The following is a 19,743-nucleotide window of genomic DNA, read 5'->3' as shown; positions in this document are numbered from 1 at the left end:
AATTTCGCTAGGGGTACGTCTGTCTTTACGTTTTATGGAAGCGAAACCTATATACGAAGCTCGCATTTCTCAATTTAATCTGGCGGGAAGATTCGTTAGGGTTCAACGGAACATCTATACCCTGTCTAAAAATCGCGACAGTTTCGTCCAGAACAGATGTCCATCAGCGAGGAATTTCAAGCTAGTAAGTGTAATTTCATCTCTACCTAATTAAACATGCGTTTGTTCGATTGATTATGGGTATTTCTCTTGGAACCCTAGGTCGTCGGAGTGTTGGATTCTGCTTAAATGGATCGTGTTTTGTTTCAATGTAATACGTGTTCTGTGCTTTTAGTGTGGGGATTGCTAACCTTGACCAAAAAACTTGGAATTTGTCTTGTTTTCTGTTTTAATTTATTGATGGTTTTTCTGGTGGGCGCTGGGAAAATTCATTACTTTAGTTATTATTGGTTGTTTCAAATAATTTTCTTTATTAGATGAATTGAAGTAAGTCGTGAAAATGTGATTAATTTCAGTACACGCATTGTTTTCATTGGCATTAGAAAGTTATTGATGTTCTTCTTCTTATTTAAATAGATATTGAAGCCTTACCGAATATATTACAAAGGAAATATGCTCTCTTACGAGATTTGGATAAAAGCTTACAAGGTATGTGTAAGGAGATGTTGGGGTTAACTAGCTATTGTCTCTCTCCTTGAAATGTCTTTTTTCAGTTTTTTGTTTGTTATTATACTGTGTGAAAATGTTCTAAGCCCTATGCATCACCATCCTGTTTAAATTATGTGTCACAGTGACTTAGATATGGGTAATACTGACATTTTCCTTAGATTCAGTGCTCTTTGTTGATACTATTAAGTCTACATTCAATATCAAGAATATGTATGATGTAATCTGATGGATCTTCCGACAACTTTACATCAGGGATCGTAGTTGCTGACTATATCCTGTGAAATGCAGTTCATTAGACGCAAAAACTAGATAGGGTTCATATAGGACATGGAGAATCGACGATCAATGCAACATTGCATCAACTCGAGCCATGCAAAAAGTTGAGATTCTTAATGCACTGGAATGTCATTTGACAGACAATGCAGTTGCTAATGCAGCAGGACACCAACCAGACATCATATTCGGCATTGATATTTTGGGTTTTACATTTTCATTGTCATTGTTAAAAAATTCCAACATCTTTTCTTGTTCTTCATCTTAGTCTCATTTTTCTTCATGTTGAGTAATGAGTCTGTAGACTTTTCAGTTAAGCCAGCCCCACGACACCCAGTCTCTTGTCCTTATTGTATGAGGTTTGCTAAGTAGCTCATCAGAGCCTTATTCACTCCATCTCATCTTGCAAGGAAATTGAACTTAAGTATTTTGTGTTGACTGCTTCTTAAATCTTCCTCAACCCACCTGGCAAACATGAGACAATAATTATAAACTCTTGGTGGCAAATATAAAGTGGTTATTTTGTAGCAATTTCTGAATTTGCAAATTGTTTGTATTATTAATGCTTGATCTAAAGCCAAGCGTTCATGCATATTACTAAATTTATTACTTTATGAAGATCAGGTTTCTAGTTTAAGCATACTGATAACCTTTGTTCAACAGAAATCCAGCGGCAGAATGAACAGCGCTGCGAGCAAGAAATAGATGATATGAAGCGTGGTATTAAGTCCGGTAACATTACTCCAAATTCATCTCTTCTGAAATTCTCGGACGATGCTCTAGATGAGCAAAAACATGCCATCAGAATTGCTGATGAGAAAGTTGCATTGGCTGTTCAGGCTTATGATTTGGTAAAATGGAACTCACTCTATTTTGTTGTCTTGTTCTTTGAGTATTCCCAACAAAAACTTGTTTCATGCACTGTTCGCTAACTGAGCATTCTTATCTTCTGCTGTTAGCTCACTGGATCTATTCTTTTGCCACCAAAAATTTACCATCAGTTTCCTGGTTATGTTAATAGACAGATGTTCTATCATTGTTTGTTTGTTATAAGAAGTGGAGAACACTCACATGCAAACAGAGAGAAACAGATAACCTTTACACGAACAGAGAGGGGGTTATAGATGGAGGAGTGTCTAACAGTCTTGAAAATATAGTACTTGGTAAAATAACTTTGGCGACAGTTCGTGTGCCCCACCTTTGTTTTCAAGCATAGGGATCTATATAGCCATAGGGGGAGCTACTGCTACTCTGTGTTTTGATATGGTTCAATATAAGTTTTGGGGTGAGGATAGGGGTGGAAAATGATGGGATCAGGGAAAGGTCATGGTCATCTACTTGTTGACAAGAAAACATGTAGCTTGTACACTTATATGAGAACTTTGTGCTAATTTTGCCCCTGAAAGGCTACTAAATTATTTTATTGAGTGTCATATAGGTACATTTACACGAATACTCATGGAAGGCTATTTTTTCTTCTGTTGCTTCATTTCACCATGTCCATCATTTAGATGAAGCCTGTATCCTTAAGGGGCTAAGCTTAAAGTTCTCGCAGATGACATTAAGAGGATCCTTTCTTTCAATCATGTTATGCATAAAACAATAAAGCACCCTTGCCCTTCTCACAGCTAAATTGAATGCATGGACACTTGTTCAATTCATTCAATATTATGCATCTTTGCTGTCTTTTCATTTAATTATTGAACCTTCAATATCAGTCTGGATTATGTAATGAATCTGATATCTTTTGATCGAATCCTCTTGCATCCAACCATGTATTGGTCAAATGGACAAGATCTAGTATGGAAGCATCGGAAGGTGTGGAAGTCACATATTAACATGAGATGATAACCGGTTTCGGGAGCATGCACATTTAGTTGTAGTAGATCTGAATTGATTGTGACCTATTATTGTTACAAATTGGATTTTGTTTATTAATTTTGTGTGGACTCTGGAGAGGATGAGAAAGTCATATTAAGCAATTTTGTGTCTTCATTGTTCATCAATAGGCTAGGACACCCAAAATAAGATTGGATTGCAACATCAAGAACCATGATAAGAAACCTGATCATAAAATTATTTGCTTACAGCATAAATAGTTTAGGCTTGGCTTCCGGTCAAAAAGCTTTCTTATCCATTCATTGTATTACTCACTACTTTATTTTTTTTCATGCAATAGGTAGATGCGCACATTCAACAGCTTGATCAATACTTAAAGAAATTTGATGAAGACCTTCGGCGTGGTATTTATCTGACACTTCGGTATCTCTTTTCATATGCAAATGGGTTGCACACAGTTATTGATTGCTACTGAATGGATTTCTCCTTAATTTCTCCCAGTTTACGTAATTTTTTGTGTAAAATTAGCAGAAAGAGATACCATGGCTGCAAGTGGAACTTCTCCAACTCTTGATAACAATGTTAAAGCTGGTAGATCTGGTGAGACTAGCAACAGAGGGCGTAAGAAGTAAATCCTTTCTCTGGACCCTTTTTACTTTAAATATATTCTGTAGAATTAAAATTGTTGAATTGCAAGTTGGATTTGGTACACTTCATATGAACAATTTGCCTTTGCGAATGAGATGAAAAGAGGATTTTAGTCGGGTTATTCTCTAATAGAATACATTGAGAAGAGTACAACAGAATACCTTTACTGTAAAACAAAATGGGATCACAAGGACTGCCTCCTCCCGCCCCACAGACACACAGAGAAATAAATAATAAAAGAATGAAAGGAATAAAAAAGAGGTCCTTAGACTGGCAATTTAGAATTGCCGTGATACTCTATTACGTTTGCCTCATAAGAGTAAAGGCCCTGTCTGTTTCAAAGAATCAAAACTAATTGCTTAATCCTTAGAAATGTTATAGTAATTTGTGATGGCCTGACGGCAAGGATTATATGATTTTATTGTAGTATTAGATGATAATGCTATCATCCTACAAGTGTGTGACATTTCTGTAATGTTTGTCTCTCTTATGCATTGATCAGACTATTTGTTATTTGATTACCCATTCATTTGCCCCTTCTTGCCTGAAGTGCACTTTGATTGATAATCTCTTACTGTAATATCCTTGAGCCTGATGGTGGCAAGTGAGATAAATTTTACATTGGGCAAATAACATCTTCTATGTAGGACACGCCTCGCAACAGCGACTGCAGCTGCCTCTGCCTCTGCAACTGCTGCTGCTGCTGCTGCAACAGCAGCAAATTCAACCAGTATGGAACTAGATCTACCTGTTGATCCCAATGAACCGACATACTGTTTCTGCAACCAAGTGAGCTACGGGGAAATGGTTGCATGTGATAATCCTGACGTATGTGGACATCTCTCCCTTCTTGTTATTCTTTACATTTTTTATATTACCTTTCTCTTGAGCTCTGACAGAATTGATTGCTCACCTTACAGTGCAAGATTGAATGGTTCCACTATGGCTGCGTTGGCCTGAAAGAACAGCCAAAAGGGAAATGGTATTGCTCAGATTGTGTTGGGACCCAAAGGCGTAGGAAAACCAGATAACACCCTGCAAACTATACTCAAGTCTTGTTCCGCATGTTGATTTTACATTCCCAGGCGCCAGTATCTGGTGTAAATGAAAATGTAATATTGTGACTTTTGGTAAATAATCTGCGCCCAAGCTTCCATTCACATATAATTTCTAGATTGTCAAAGAGATGTAACTAGGTGAATTGGACCACCCTGGGTAATGTCGTGAAGATGACTTAGTTCTGACTACAAGACAGTTATTGACAAGCAATTATCTTCTATGGATACATGTTATTTTATTACATCACCTCTATCATCTTGTTCTGGCCTTACATCACAGATAGGAATACTGCAGGAAGTACTATGCATAATCAGAAGTTCTAATGCAAATCGAATCTATTCATTTTCAACCAACTATGTCTCTGTTTGGGCCCACACCAGCACTAAACTTGAGTTTTGAGTGCAAACACAATTTTTTGTTTCACATTGTTGGGTTCCTTTCCATTGATCACTTTGAGTATCCTATTCGATCAAAATTAAGTTTCGATAAAAGTTACCATTTGTGGTTTTAATCTCATCACAACTAATTTTCACCTCGCTGCCCTTCTGTGTGGTTTTGGAACTTAGTACAATCTGCATTTGTCTAATCATTGTAAATTCTATCAATCTTTTTAAAGTAAATTATTTTAAAATTTATTTCATAGTTCTTCATCTTATAATCGATAAGTTATATAATTGCCAGGCCAAACTGGTCCTACAAGTGTTATTGCACTATATGACAGTATTTTGACATTTTAAGTATGGACTAGTCTTCAGTTTGTTTCTTAATACTTGGGCTCATCCCTCACGTTCGAGAGGTGAGGATGAGGTACCCTGTTCATGTTTTAGCGGCAGCCGATCGCAGCACCAGTACCCAAATGTTTGACGCTATCTATAGAATTTTCTGCCAAAAGCGAAATGGTGCGACTCCTACTTCCAGTTCCAGCTAGTTGAAACGCACAATGGAGCCAGAAATGGTTGGTTCGTATCTGGGACCGCTTCGGAAATGGCTAAAAGAACAACTGGGAGTGAGTATTTCCTCCAAAATCCACATGGAAGAGTAAATTATGAGATTTCCATAATTATAAATATCTTTTGAGTTTGAAAAATTATCAATAGTAACGGTCATCTGACAATTCGCTACTCATTTAATCTCCATTATATTTTCATATATTTTAAATGATAAAATGATAAAAATACCTTGTAAACTAAAAACCATACTTTTATTTATTTTTTAAAATTTTATCAGTTCTTTTATGTACTAACTGATATTTTTTTTATAATTTTTTAAAATTTTTCATCGACATCGTTCAACTTTTTTTATAATTATTTAAGTCTTTTTAAAAAATATATATAACAACAATAAAATTAACAATTCCAAACCTCCATCCAATGGTTATAAAATTTCATTAAACATGAATAAAATATTTATAATTTTTAAATAATAAAAAAAATTATAATTATGTAAAATCGAAGCTCAATATATATTTACCCAAAAGATAAGAACAAAAGCTAGCACTCAACGCAGACTTAGTGCCACCAGCCCGCATAAGGAAACTTCACGTACTCTTAATAGAGAGTTGCAAAGAGTAACTGATAGACGCACTGCAGCGGAAGTTTAAAACATGCAATTCCAGGAGCAGTGGGATTTTCAGCATTTGCAAATCAGTACAATCAAGAAAAGGTGAAGTTGCAGCTGAATCAAATGGACTTGAACCGTCCTGGAAAGACAATCATTAATTAACCAAAATGCCAATCCCGTCTTTCAACCAATTACAGAGTGTAAACCTACATGATCAACATGTTTTCTTTCAACTCTTGTTATGATTACAATGGATGCCTCAACGTCCCGCAACTGAACTCGTCAAAATGGTGACAATCCTAAGCTTATTTGTTGTTTAAACAATGTTTGACATGCGTGCTAGATTGGTTCAATGTCTTGAGACTGGTCAGTAATCCATTTCACCCATGCCGCCACCCATTGGAGGGGCAGGCTTCTCGTCTTTAGGCTGTTCAACCACAATGGCTTCTGTTGTTGTCATCAATGACGAAACACTGCCACGATCCCATTAATCAACATATTAGTTTGCATTTTAGATGTCTATCATAATGAATAAAGAAAAAGAAGAGGAATGGGGTCTTCTTGCTCACCTAGCAGCATCTACAAGAGCAGTTCTGATAACCTTCAACGGATCAATAATTCCAGCTTTGACCATATCAACGTATTCACCTGTTTCACAAGGCAATTATACATTTTAGTGTTAAGAGCAAAGAATAGGATAAACTATTTTTTGAGAATATAGAATACTAATTTTCACAGACCTTTAGCGGCATCATATCCGAGATCAGGATTATCTGATTCCAGCAACTTGCCAACAACAACGGCACCTTCTACTCCAGCATTCGATGCAATTGTATAAACTGGTGTCTGCATTTAGAAGTTATTTAATTCCAAAGTGTTCAAGAGGTCTAATGATGCGGTAATATAAACATAGTACTATTACTGTATGGAAAGAATTCTTGATCAGGTTAATCTAGATGGGATAATGGTATCCAAAAAGCCTAGAGAATGAAATACAGACCTTCAATGCATTCTGAATAATTTGAACACCAATCTTCTGGTCAAAGTTTGCAGTTGGCAACTTTTCCAATTCCTTTGATGCATAGAGTAGGGCAACGCCACCACCTGTATCATCAGGATTAATTTAGCTTCTTACTTTGTTGATTGTCGGCTAAAGATGCCAGAGTAGATATGAATGTAAAGACATACCAGGAACGATTCCTTCCTCAACTGCCGCTTTCGTGGCATTTAAAGCATCTGTGACCCTATCCTTCTTCTCACCAACTTCCGCTTCACTAGCTCCTCCAATCTGAAAGAAAATTTAGATTCAAAAACTTGACAAATTTCTTACCATAGTCTTACTAGTTAAGCCAAAGAGAAATGCATCAACAGGTATTGCTGATAGGTGAGTTAAGTAGAAAAAACACTGACCTTAAGCACAGCTACACCACCAGAAAGTTTGGCAAGTCTTTCTTGCAACTTCTCCTTATCATAATCAGAAGTGCTCAATTCAATTGCTGACCTGATCTGCATCATTGACAACAGGCCATGTAACAAGAGCAACGGCAAAAGGTTTTGGGCAAACAGTGGTGTAAGCCATTATAGATTACTAAACATTACGAAAACATACAAGATTGCCATGCTGAGAAGTAACAAACCTGCTCACATCTTTCTTCTATGGATTTCTTTTCACCAGCTCCATCAAGTATAACAGAGTCATCCTTAGATATGGTGACCTTGAAAAAGAAGAAACTTTTATCTCAATTTAAGTCCTTAGACAAACATACACCAAAAAGAGCCAACATGTAATGACAACAAAATATTACTTTCGATAAAATAATGATTTTTCACACACAAAGTTGCAAACAAAGGAGAGGAATGTCATTAACAGGAAGGACCAGTAGATCAAGTGAATATATAGCTAACCTTCTTGCATGATCCCAGCATATCCAACTCCACATCATCAAGGTTCATTCCAAGTTCCTCAGTTATGACCTGCAGTAGAGAATATATCACAACAATGAATATGAATAACTATAACATATCCACAGGAAAGAAGTTTTGACAAAGCGCTCACCTGGCCTCCTGTTAAAACAGCAAGATCCTGCAAGCTAGATTTCCTGTTTTCACCAAATCCAGGAGCTTTTACAGCACAGACCTGCAATATATATTACAAAATGTAGTGTAGTCCACATGGAAAAAATTAATAACATCAGAAAGAAAGTAGAAAGTACCTTTATTCCAGCTCGAAGCTTGTTAAGGATAAGAGTTGCAAGTGCATCACTCTCCACATCTTCAGCAACTATCAGAAGAGGTCTTTGCCTCTGCACAGAGATGAAAAGATATATCACCAGTGCAAGGAACATGCATCACCAATCCTAAAAGCAAATAGCTAAATGTATTTACCTTCAAAGCCAGTTCCAGAACTTTGACAACGGCATTTATGCTTGAGATTTTCTTCTCGTGAATTAGAATTAGAGGATCGTCCAATTCCTATTATCAGTCAGACTTGTGAGTTAAAAAGGTCAAAAGGAATATAACAATTTCATTTGGCGTGTTCGCCATTACAAAAGGGTATTATAAAACAATACACTTACACATTTCTGGTTCTTCTGGTTTGTAATGAAGTATGGGGAAATGTAACCTCTGTCAAGTTTCATCCCCTCAACTACTTCCAATTCATTGAACAATGTCTTTCCATCCTACAAAAGAAATGAGTACAAAATTCACACATCTCACAAGCATGACAGGGCGTATTGAGAATGAAAAAAGACCATAAACGTGAAGAATAGGAGGATTAAAGCCAGCAACTAGTAACCTAGGAAAGCGTACAGCAGCTCAAATCCGTCAAAATGTTCGTTTCCTACCACCAAATATAATAGCAAAGTAAGCATATCACTTTGCTAAATATCAGCTTTTCCTATCTATATCAATTAGCATCTTTCTAGCCGTTTCTTTTTCATGATAACATGAAAAAGAAGCCAAGCACGCTTTAAGGTATACAGGCATGGCCAAAGCCTACACCAAAGATGAAAATTAGATGATTTCTCATTTGGAAGTTACAGTTCTAGCAACTGATTAAATGGATACAAGGACATACCAAGAAACAGAGAACCAGAAACCCAATACCGCCCTACTATACCAACTCATGAAATAACAAGTGCACAAAATTACAAATTTACGGGGCTCACAAAAGTCTCCATGCATAAAGAAAAGCATATAGATACATACTTGAATTGTGATCACACCCTCCTTCCCAACTTTTTCCATGGCCTTTGCAATCAGCTCACCAATTTCTCTCTCTCCATTGGCAGAAATAGTTCCAACCTACAAATGTATTGTTACACTGTAAGTTCCACAAGTAAAAGAGTACATAAGACCAAATGTGATCCAATAAACCACTTCAACTGCAACATAGATAATTCGAGTAATTATCTTTTTCTTCCTTATTCCACCTTTAGACAGATTCTAAAGCACTGAACTTAACATTAAAAGCCTCCAAGATACAAGAAGAAGTTCAAGACCAGGCAACCAACCTGAGCAATCTCCTCTGAGGTGCTAATCATTCTCGCTCTGCTTTTCAAGTTTGTGACCACAGCATCAACAGCCATAGTAATACCACGCCTGAGATCCATAGCATTCATGCCAGCCGCCACTGACTTGCAGCCTTCCATAAATATCGCGCGAGTGAGGACAGTGGCGCAGGTAGTACCTGAAGTACATAATAGACCATATTAATTGGCATAAAACATTGGAAGAATGGAATTCACCCATTTTAACAAACAATAAAATGTTACCAAGCTGGTAGAACTTACCATCACCAGCAACATCATTTGTAGCATTTGCAACCTGTTTTACAAGGCTTGCACCAATGTTCTTAACTTTGTCCTTAAATTCAATGCTCTTTGCAACTGTCACGCCATCCTTTGTAACTTTAGGGGCACCCCAACTTTGTTCAATCACTACATTACGCCCCTATACCAAATAAAACAATCATTACATTTCTCATCAATGCATCAATAAACGCAAGCATAATTGAAGAATCGGATGCAAACAAAGTGAGAATTTGGTAAAAGAACCAGTTGAGTGACACAGCATTCCATGATATTTGTGCATAGGGCATCACAAATAAAGTTAGAACAAGTAAAAACCAACAAATATAGAGACCTGTAAGAAAATCTTATTATAGAAAGATGAAACATGAAGATCGTTAGCATCAGTAATATCACAGTACCTTAGGACCCATAGTAACTTTAACTGCATCAGCAAGCTCTTCAACACCCTTAAGCATCAATGCCCTTGCCTCCACTCCAAATCTAATGTCTTTTGCAGCATAGTTTCTGCTCCAACCCCATCTACTACCAACCTAAAACAAACCCACCGAAAACCATCAATCATTCCGGACAAACCAAAACATATCAACTCAAAAAAAATACTTCAAGAAAAAGATCCTTCTGCAAATAAAGTACCTGTTGGCTGCTGTTTCTTGCAAGCCTGCACAATCAAGAACATTGGGTTACCATCAAATCACAAAATGAACAATCACACAGCATAAAGTACAATAGCACCTGTCTCAAAAGGGTTCTTGAATACCTGGCTTTTCCGGCAAGATTTGTTGCAAACCGATACATACTTCAAAATTGAAGAAGAAGCTGCACGGACTGCAGGGAGAATAAGTGCACGAGAAATACTTTGCAGAGGAAAATGGAGCAGAAGTGGTATTTGATTTGGCTTATTGAACGGGGTGTGTGTGTGTGTTTAAAATGAGAAGAGAAGGGTCTAGAAGAAGGAGGTTCTAGGGTTTTAGGGTTTTGAGGTACCGTCGGCGTTTTAAGGGGTTTAAGCTTCCCTCGTGTCTTCACTTTAGCCCCCAAAAAAGCGCAAAGTGGATCACACAATTGTGCTCTTAAATCTTTTGGATAATTACACCTTTCATCCACGACTCTCGATGTAATTATACGTAAATTTTTTATAGTTTAAAAAATTATATTTAATACGTTCGAAATTTATTTTTATTTAATAAATAAGTCCCTTTATTAGTCAAAATTCAATAAATTTGTTGATATTAACAGAAGAATTGAAAGAAAATGATATTTACCCTCCATTAATTTATTATAGATCAAATAATTTTTTTAAATTAAATTACCTTTATAATGGTAAAATATATCTCCTCATATACATTAACGCGCGAAGACGTATGAAAATAATTTGGTCATAAAAAAATTTATTTGACCTGTAATAAATCTATCAGGGGAAAATAGATGTTTTTTTTATTTTTTTAACATCAGCAAATTTGATGAATTTTGTCTATTTGATGAACTTATTTGTTAGATGAAAGCAAACTTTAGGAGTGCTAGATGTTATTTCTCAAATCACATGGGATTTACATATAATTATATCAAACCTTAGGTGTATTATCTCCAAATTAAACTTAAAGAGTTGCTTGCTTTTATTTTATTTTTGATTAATTACATTTAAACCTCTATAAAATACAAAATTATATTTGTCTCATCAAATTTTTCAACTACACTTACACTCTCTTCAAAAATATTATATTTAGCTTAACTCGTTTTATTCTACTTTGGACAAAAAATACTAATGTTAGCAAAAGAAATTACATAAATTTTCATTTTGTACTTCATTTAACATTCTCATATGTATTTTCATACTTATAAAGATATTACTGTAATATATATATATATATATGTATATATATGGAGGGGGATAAATTATATTTTTTCTTTATAAGTAAAAATTATTATATAAAAATATTAAATAAGGGGTAAAATTGAAAACTTATATAATTTTTTTTTTTTTTTTGCCAACATTAGCATTTTCCGTCCAAACTTTAACGAAAGAGAATCGTGTAAGCAATGAATTTTTCGAATGGAGGGTAAATATAATTTTTTTTTTGAAAAAAATGTATAATTTCATATTTTTAAAGCTAGGTCTGAGTTTAATTAATTATTTTTTTTTTATATTTTTAACTCAATACATCCAGTATGTTGGGTTGGATTGAAAAGTGAGAATATAAGATAAATGGAAGTAAAAAGGAATGTATGAGAGATGGTTTGGTGTTTGATTAGATGGAAGAAGTGACGGGAAAAGTAAAACTCGATGTATATTAAACCCCTCCGAAATTCAATTTCATTTCCATTCAAAATTGAGCGGAAAAGTGAAAGCATAAAGGCAAAAAGACAAAATAGAATATAATTTATTTTTATTTACTCTATTTACCCCATATATAATTTTCCTCAAATTATTTTCTCTTTTCCGCCGATAATACCATACATAATCGGCAGTGCAAAGATAATGAAATCGGTGAAAAATTACTACATCAAAGTAAACGATGAATATTTTTATTAATAAAAAAAATATTCTTCTTTTTGTTTGACAAATATTTTTATTAATGAAGTTTTAAAATTTTTGATATACAAAATTAATTAATATAATTTAATTTATTTATTTTCTAATACAAAAACAAGGAAAGAATTATTTAGTAAAATTATAAAAAATATTTTTTTTTCAATTTATTTTTCTTATAACAAGTAAAAATATTTGAGATTTATCGATTGATTTTTTTTCCCTCCCAATTTTGGTTAACATGGACATCAATAGAAAATCAAATGTCCATTTATTTTAATTGTTAATAATTTGCATTTCTATTTAAAAATATATTATTTTATTAAGATTCAATGTCTTAACAGTCAAATATGGTTGATAAAATATATTTTTTTAATCTAATTAGACATAATTCATCAAATCAATTTTCAATATACACGAGCAAACACATTTGTAAGACTCGAATTCACAACCTTTTAATTGTGAGACTTCAACCTCACCACTCAACCAATAAATTATTGGTTTTATTGGTTACTGTGGACATATTTTGTTAGTTCCTAAAATGTTTTTTTATTCTTTCACTATACAATGCAAGTACCTCAAATATATGCTCATTTTATTCTTACACTATCCAATGCAAGTACCTCAAATATATGCTCAGAGGCTGCATCATTTAGACAAGTTTGTGTGCTATATTAATTTGTATTTATTGTCAATAAGTATTAGGGTAAATTAGGTCGATCTCTTCTAAAATTTATTATTATTATAATTATAAAAATTATCTCGCTGCTTAAAAAATTACAAATACCCTCTAAAATAAATTGTCGTCTAATAAATACCCCCTACAATGGACTGTTGTGAGGAAGTATTTATAGACAATCATTACTTTCAAAGTATATTTGTAATTTTCCAAATAACAATGTAATTATGATAGTTTTTAAAAGAATTTATTGTAATTTATCATAAGTATCATTATATTATATGTTAAGAATAAGAACTCAATCATGGAACATTGTGTATTATATTAAATGATTCCAGAAAAAGCTACACACATATCACATGTTGTCCTCACTACAACATTCCACCCCTCCCCCCCCCCCCCACGTATTATACTAATTATAGAATACCGAGAGGACCGTGTGCGATGACTTATTTTATGTTTTACATTAGTTCAAAATTATGCAAGTTGGCTTATACCCCATTGGGCTTTAATACTAAAATCCAGCCCATTTACTGATGGGCTGAGTAGCCCGAGCTCTAATTCGACAGATGACCTTTTCACACGACTTTAGTTCTAAATTTTCGAACTTACGCGACATAACAATCCTTTCCGTGGCTCCTCCGGAAAGCGCAAGTCGAGCAAAGCCGAAGTACCGAAAGATCCACTTAAAATCGGTAGAAACTGTAGGCGAATTGTAGAAGCGGTCACAGTAGAAGAATAGCTCCCTCCTCTCTCTCTTTCCGCAGTCTCATTTCCAGTTTATACTCTCTTCTGTGTGTACAGCCTGACGGGAAAATTAACGGTAAATTCAGCCAAAAAGGAGAATGACGGAGGCGGTGATAAGGAAGAAGGCGGGAATGGCGAGCGTGAAGGATATGCCGGTCCTGCAGGATGGTCCGCCGCCGGGAGGTTTTGCGCCGGTCCGATTCGCACGGAGGATCCCGAACAAGGGCCCGAGTGCGATGGCAATTTTTCTAGCCGCTTTTGGTGCCTTCTCGTGGGGGATGTACCAGGTTGGCAAAGGGAACAAGATCCGGAGGTAGACACGCAGAGACGAAAGTATTTTTTGTGTTTATTGCAATTTTGATGTTCTGATCGAGGCCGGTTTTTGGGGTGTGGCATTTTGAGTGATTTGGTTGGAGAATTTTAATTAGGGAATTTTTAGGATTTTCAATGAGATTGACTGTTTAGGTTATTGGTTCCGCTGAATTTGTGAGCACAGAAGGTGAAATTTGAATCTGGAGATCATATAATAGCAAGAATAATCACAGTAAACCACAATCTCATTTACGTGAGGGGATTAAAATGTGTTTTTGCCTATAATTATGGGCCAATTTTATGCTTATAAGTATTTCAATGCTTAAGAATTAGCATTCTTGTTGTCTTCTGAGTTGATATGCCTTGATGTTATTTCGGAGTTAAGTGAAAAATATGGAGGTTATGTTAGTTATGTGCTGATCGCGCATGTGCATATATTGAAACATAGGCATATAACTTACGGATACAGTATTTCTGTTTGTTAATCATGAAGTCCAGATTGCCTTGTGTGGTATTGTGCTTAATGTAGTGGAAGGGCACAAACTTATGAGGAGGTTTATATGATTTTCCTGATCTGATCCATCTCTCAAGCCACTCCCATTCTGTATTATTATTAAAGAAAATCATGTGTTGATTGTGTACAGATGTATATCATTTACCAAACTAATGTTTGCTGTTGTTATGTGTAAAGATTGGATTTTGATGAGGTGGTTTGTATATAGTGATAGTTGTATTTATGTTTTTTTTGAGCTTGAGAGAGTTGATATTGGGTTTAAAGTTGGATGAGAGATTTATAAAGAACCTTAGTTATTTTAAGTAATGAAACATTACTAGGTTTTCATGGTTCTGTGACAGAAACTTGTAACAGGCCACTTATAGTATGCTGCTATTTTTATGGTAAAGATGGGAGCACTGATGTTTGTTTGAATCAAAAACTGGCCTGTCCCTACTTGAGGTGAAATTCTGGAGGCGGAAGGTGAGCTTTGGGTCTGTGCAAAGCAGATTAAGTTTAGCATTGATCAGGTTTTACAGTGGTTGTGTTGCTGTGGAGGACAATAGTGATTGCCATCAAATACACCATCAAAATCACATTAATCATGTGTATTAACATTTGATATGCATGAACTGCTGTCAGTATTTGTCTCTCTTATTTTACGCTCTTGCTAGTATTCTAAATTTTTTAGCAAGTCCTTACTGTTCATTTATTTTCTTATGTATCTACTTCTTGCTTCTTCTCATGCTGGAATGTGTTACTATTATCACACTTATATTACGCATAAATGTGTCTGATTTTTTCACACACAAAATTGATTGGAAAGTTTTCTACTGTATAGGGCATTGAAGGAAGAAAAATATGCTGCTCGGAGGGCCATATTACCTATACTTCAAGCCGAAGAGGATGAAAGGTGAAAATTGCCATTTGCTTGTAAGTCAGAGCTTTTCCTATTTTTTCTGCATTACACCCTTCTGATTTTCTTCTTCTATTTTCTTCTTCAGATTTGTCAAAGAATGGAAGAAGTATCTCGAGGAAGAGGCAAGAATAATGAAAGATGTGCCAGGTTGGAAAGTGGGTGAAAGTGTTTACCACTCAGGAAGATGGATGCCTCCGGCAACTGGGGAGCTCCGTCCTGACATCTGGTAACTTCATGGTCCTTTCATCACTTTCTGGCCTATGCAATCCGGCAAAAACATTTTTCTTTCCTGCAAAACTTCATGTCCCTTGGGATTGCTTCCTTTTTTCAAATAAGAAGATGATGTTGAAAAATCTTTGTGCTTTGTATCCACAACGGTTTGGTAGTTGTTCGTTATATGGTCATATTGATATTGTTCCTGGTGCTTTTGGCTATTAATAACGTCCATATTAATAATAGATTTGTTTTTCTTTTTCCTTTTTAGTGGTTTTTAGAATGAACTATATATACAATATTACAATCCAATATATTATTCTATAATCAAAACAATACCAACTTTCATTCTTTACACAATAATATATGATTCTTGACATAGATGACTCTTGACAACTCCAACACAAGAACTAAATAGAAGCACAAACAAAATAATAACTCCTCATGGCCAATTATGTTGCTTCACATAATTTTCATTATCACAACTGAGGAAAATGCCCTCTGCTCTCACTGACCAGAAACATGCTGAAGTTTCTTCACACTTAGAGCTGATGTAGTCAGTATCAAAAACAGTGAAACTTTTCTCCATTTCTCCCCATTTTACATGGCAAAAAAAGAGAGTAGACCTGAAGAAATTAACCCTGAAATTCCAATACCAATCATCACCCTTGTCCAAGAAATGCTCTCCAAGATCATCATCTGCCGATTTGCAGCGAACTATCAATTCATTGGTGTTTTCGCTGAAGTTATTGATCATATGTATTTCATACCGTTGGAAAATTCCGATGCTGCTTCCTCTTACTGATGTAGTAAACATGAAAAATGTTGCGATAAACAAGGTGATTGACCAAGTATAAACACAATTCATTTTAATCTATGAACTAGAGATTATTTACTTGGATAGTCTTTTGTATATAATATCTATATTTTTTTCAGTTGAGAAGTCTGTATTTATAGCTTCAACCCTCACAAGAACCCATTAATTTGCTTTGAAATTGACACCTGTCTATAGGGTTCTTCCATGGTAGTTCATGCCTCATTATAGCAAGTATGAGAAATGAGAAGCCATTGTGCATATTTTCTCAAGAAAGTTATCAAAGGCTATCAATTGTTTATTTCCAATTTTGTTTGCAAAAGTTTAATTCTGATATGAATTACTTAATTCTGGTATCATCTAATTATATTTGAAATATACAGAATCCTCTTGCTATAGTACTTCATTACTTTTCACCTTATTTGCACATTTTACTTGAATATCTTGAATTTTTGGACCATCCATGGAGTAAATTCTCTGCTCAAGTCCAACCTTCTGTGAGTTTCGGTAATGTCATTTTTTTTTAGTACAATGGGGGTAGGGGTACATAAAAACTTAGTTTGAACTCGGGATCCTCTCCTTGGTCAATGAGAATCATTCTAATTCAATCAATTGGTTGTTTGCTTCGGTAAATATCATCTTAGCAAAGAGAACTTGTCTAACCTACTGGGCATAATTTTCTTATATGTATGCAATATAACTGAGTTTTTATTGCTATTTCCTTAGTCAAATAAAAATGAATTTATCCTATATTGAATTCCACGAAACAAATTTTGACTATCTTTGTTACATGCTATTTAACTTTCAACAAGATAGGCAAAGAATTTAAAATGCAAATAAGGTTGTCTAAATGTAAAGGGTAATAATAATACAAATTTGATTATGGAATAAAAGGATTTATATTTGATTAAGTTTGTCAAAAATTTGACTTTACATATAACTTTTAAAACACCTTTTTTTCCTTATCATAACATCATTAATGCAATTCAGTTTGTACATATATTAGAAGGACTATATACTTAATTATATTATTTATTTAATCTATATAAATTCAATTATCCTTACTTAATTTATCCAGAGTAGTGGATGATTATATCATATTCTTTTTCTTTTTTTTATATATTTATTGGGGTATTTTGACATAATTATAAATACTTCATTGTTGTTTGAAAAATTATCAATATTCCCTTGATCTTAACGGTCGTAGTCTAATCCGTTAGTCCCCGTTAGGTTTCTATCGATTTTTTATGGTAAACTGACCAAAATACCTTTGTGGACTAAGAAATAAATTTATTTATTTAAAAAATATTTTGAATTTTTTTAATGAATTAAGTGGACAATTTTTTATAATTTTTCAGAATTTTCCACACATCCCGTCTGATTTTTACAAGCTTTTAATATTTGTAAGAAAAAGAAAAAAAAATACAGCGGGAGCAAAATTGACAGTTTCATACATCCATCTAAAAATTACATAATTTCATCAAATATTAGGAAGATAATTGTAATTTTTCAAATAATGAAGAGTATTCGTCTTTATACCAAACCTCAAATAAAATTGCAATTTACCCTATTTATTATCTTATTTTATCCGTATTCATACCCTGCATTTTGGTATCCACATCCTCATAACATAATTGATTGATCAAATTGTTTTATTTCATTGGATAAAAAGAACAGGTACATATTTTTCTCTTGAATAATCACTTGGACAAAATTTCACCTAACAATTACTTCATTAAGTAGGAGAAAACATTAACACTCAATTACTTCTTATTTATAGATACCAATTCTTAGAAATACACAGTTAAAGTAACTTAAAATCGAAAAAAATTCGATCAAAAAGTAATATGATTATGTGTTACGTATAAATGGCATAATCGCAGCATACTGAAACATCATCAATTCCAAGGATATTTTTTCACCAAATCATTTGGAAGAAACGACTCTACACTGGTGAAATAGAATCCATCACTCCTCACTACCCACTCACATAAATTTCCATCCCGATTATCACAAATACTGGACCAGTTGTTAAAGAAGACGTCGAAAGCGTTCTGCCTTCCGTTCCACCAGAAATGACAGAAGAATCGAGTAGTCCCCAACATATTTGGGCGAAACTCCCAACTAAAGGTTTGATAATAATAAAGCAGGCGAGTTCCAAGCTCATCATCTTTTGAGGCACAATGAACCTTCACAGAGAGGTTTATGGGGTTGTTAATTTCATTGAGAATTTTAACTCTATATTTTTCTTTGGAATGAACAACGTTGAATAGCAGGACTAATAAAATAAGTAAAGACAAATAATACTTGATAATTCTTGCAGCCATCTTGAAAAATAAGTGTTGGATCTCTCTACTTTATAGTATGGATAATGACATAGTATATTTAGCACGTTTAATTAGTAATTAGTGTATTTAGCAAGTTTAATTAGTAAGTAGTATATTTAGCAAGTTTAATTAGTAATTTTTGGGATATTTCTTCAATTGAAAAAAGGAATCTGATTCTTATTGTTAAGAAGGTATTTGAATTGAATATAATCATTTTTAGAAAAGTAATTAGACATAAATAATATTGTTCCAAGAATAAATCAACAATCAATTATATATAACTACAAATTTTATTAAGGGTTAATTACATTTACATCTCTCTAAAAATAAGAAATTACACTTTTTCCTAAAAAAAAGTTCCAATATCAAACTTACACCTCCTCTGAAAATTTTCCATTTACACCTAATCCCAGTCCGTTAGGGTAAAGACGAAAAATGCTGCAAAAATATATATATATCTAAAATTTTAATTTTGCCCCTCATTGAATATTTTTATTTTCATGTATATTTTTGTACTTATAAGGAGATAAATATAATATATCTATATATATATATAAGTACAAAATTATTACATGTTAATGTTAAATAAGGGGTGAAATTGAAATTTTGTATAATTTTTGCTAGAATCAGTATTTTTCATTCAAATTATAACGAAATGCGATCAAATATAAATGATAAATTTTTTAAGGGGTTATAAATATAATTTTTAAAATTTTAATGAAAAAAAATATAATTTTGCATTTCTGAAAAAAAACTAAGTGTAATTAACCCTTTTGTTAAACATATGTTTCCAGTTTGCATGTGTTGGTATGGTTTTTATCATTCTCTTTTTCCACATCATCGCGTCGT

General features: G+C 33.9%; 3 protein-coding genes across 5 annotated transcripts; 2 read left to right on the top strand and 1 right to left on the bottom strand.

The window, feature by feature from the left end:
- LOC105171839 (PHD finger protein ING1) lies at positions 27-4,734 on the top strand. 3 transcript variants are annotated; one of them, XM_011093082.2, is made up of 7 exons: positions 29-184; positions 577-648; positions 1,606-1,793; positions 3,122-3,185; positions 3,310-3,409; positions 4,077-4,257; positions 4,350-4,734. In XM_011093082.2, exons 1-7 carry the CDS (start codon positions 157-159, stop codon positions 4,458-4,460), a joined length of 744 nt encoding a protein of 247 aa, XP_011091384.1. In that variant the 5' UTR covers positions 29-156; the 3' UTR covers positions 4,461-4,734. The 3 variants fall into 3 exon arrangements, with proteins under 3 accessions (XP_020552765.1, XP_011091384.1, XP_011091386.1); XM_011093084.2 differs by having other exon boundaries at positions 30-184; positions 3,313-3,409; XM_020697106.1 differs by lacking the exon at positions 577-648 and having other exon boundaries at positions 27-184.
- LOC105171838 (chaperonin CPN60-2, mitochondrial) lies at positions 6,025-10,848 on the bottom strand. The gene is made up of 18 exons (XM_011093081.2): positions 10,621-10,848; positions 10,497-10,521; positions 10,262-10,393; positions 9,843-10,002; positions 9,564-9,739; positions 9,259-9,354; positions 8,625-8,729; positions 8,434-8,520; positions 8,262-8,351; positions 8,105-8,185; positions 7,954-8,022; positions 7,686-7,763; positions 7,459-7,554; positions 7,237-7,336; positions 7,049-7,152; positions 6,789-6,894; positions 6,618-6,696; positions 6,025-6,521 (listed from the first exon to the last, which is right to left on the bottom strand). Exons 1-18 carry the CDS (start codon positions 10,656-10,658, stop codon positions 6,416-6,418), a joined length of 1,728 nt encoding a protein of 575 aa, XP_011091383.1. The 5' UTR covers positions 10,659-10,848; the 3' UTR covers positions 6,025-6,415.
- LOC105171837 (NADH dehydrogenase [ubiquinone] 1 alpha subcomplex subunit 13-B) lies at positions 13,700-15,998 on the top strand. Its single transcript, XM_011093080.2, has 3 exons — positions 13,700-14,129; positions 15,463-15,534; positions 15,626-15,998. The coding sequence occupies exons 1-3, from the start codon at positions 13,915-13,917 to the stop codon at positions 15,768-15,770; spliced, it is 432 nt and encodes a 143-aa protein (XP_011091382.1). The 5' UTR covers positions 13,700-13,914; the 3' UTR covers positions 15,771-15,998.

The sequence above is a fragment of the Sesamum indicum genome, linkage group LG10 (genome assembly GCF_000512975.1).
Source record: "Sesamum indicum cultivar Zhongzhi No. 13 linkage group LG10, S_indicum_v1.0, whole genome shotgun sequence".
Taxonomy (NCBI): domain Eukaryota; kingdom Viridiplantae; phylum Streptophyta; class Magnoliopsida; order Lamiales; family Pedaliaceae; genus Sesamum; species Sesamum indicum.
The sequence above is the reverse complement of the archived record's forward strand: the minus strand, read 5'-3'. Positions and strand labels throughout refer to the sequence as shown.

Bases quoted from the DNA above. Each gene is read 5' to 3' on its own strand.
- LOC105171837 (XM_011093080.2), top strand. From the start codon at position 13,915: ATGACGGAGGCGGTGATAAGGAAGAAGGCGGGAATGGCGAGCGTGAAG. The intron at 14,130-15,462 runs GTAGACACGCAG...TCTACTGTATAG, and splicing joins AAAGGGAACAAGATCCGGAG to GGCATTGAAGGAAGAAAAAT. The intron at 15,535-15,625 runs GTGAAAATTGCC...TTTCTTCTTCAG, and splicing joins CAAGCCGAAGAGGATGAAAG to ATTTGTCAAAGAATGGAAGA.
- LOC105171839 (XM_011093082.2), top strand. From the start codon at position 157: ATGTCCATCAGCGAGGAATTTCAAGCTA. The intron at 649-1,605 runs GTATGTGTAAGG...TTTGTTCAACAG, and splicing joins TTTGGATAAAAGCTTACAAG to AAATCCAGCGGCAGAATGAA. The intron at 3,410-4,076 runs GTAAATCCTTTC...TCTTCTATGTAG, and splicing joins AGCAACAGAGGGCGTAAGAA to GACACGCCTCGCAACAGCGA.
- LOC105171838 (XM_011093081.2), bottom strand. From the start codon at position 10,658: ATGTATCGGTTTGCAACAAATCTTGCCGGAAAAGCCAG. The intron at 10,522-10,620 runs GTATTCAAGAAC...TTGATTGTGCAG, and splicing joins AATCTTGCCGGAAAAGCCAG to GCTTGCAAGAAACAGCAGCC. The intron at 6,895-7,048 runs GTCTGTATTTCA...TTCTAAATGCAG, and splicing joins TTATTCAGAATGCATTGAAG to ACACCAGTTTATACAATTGC.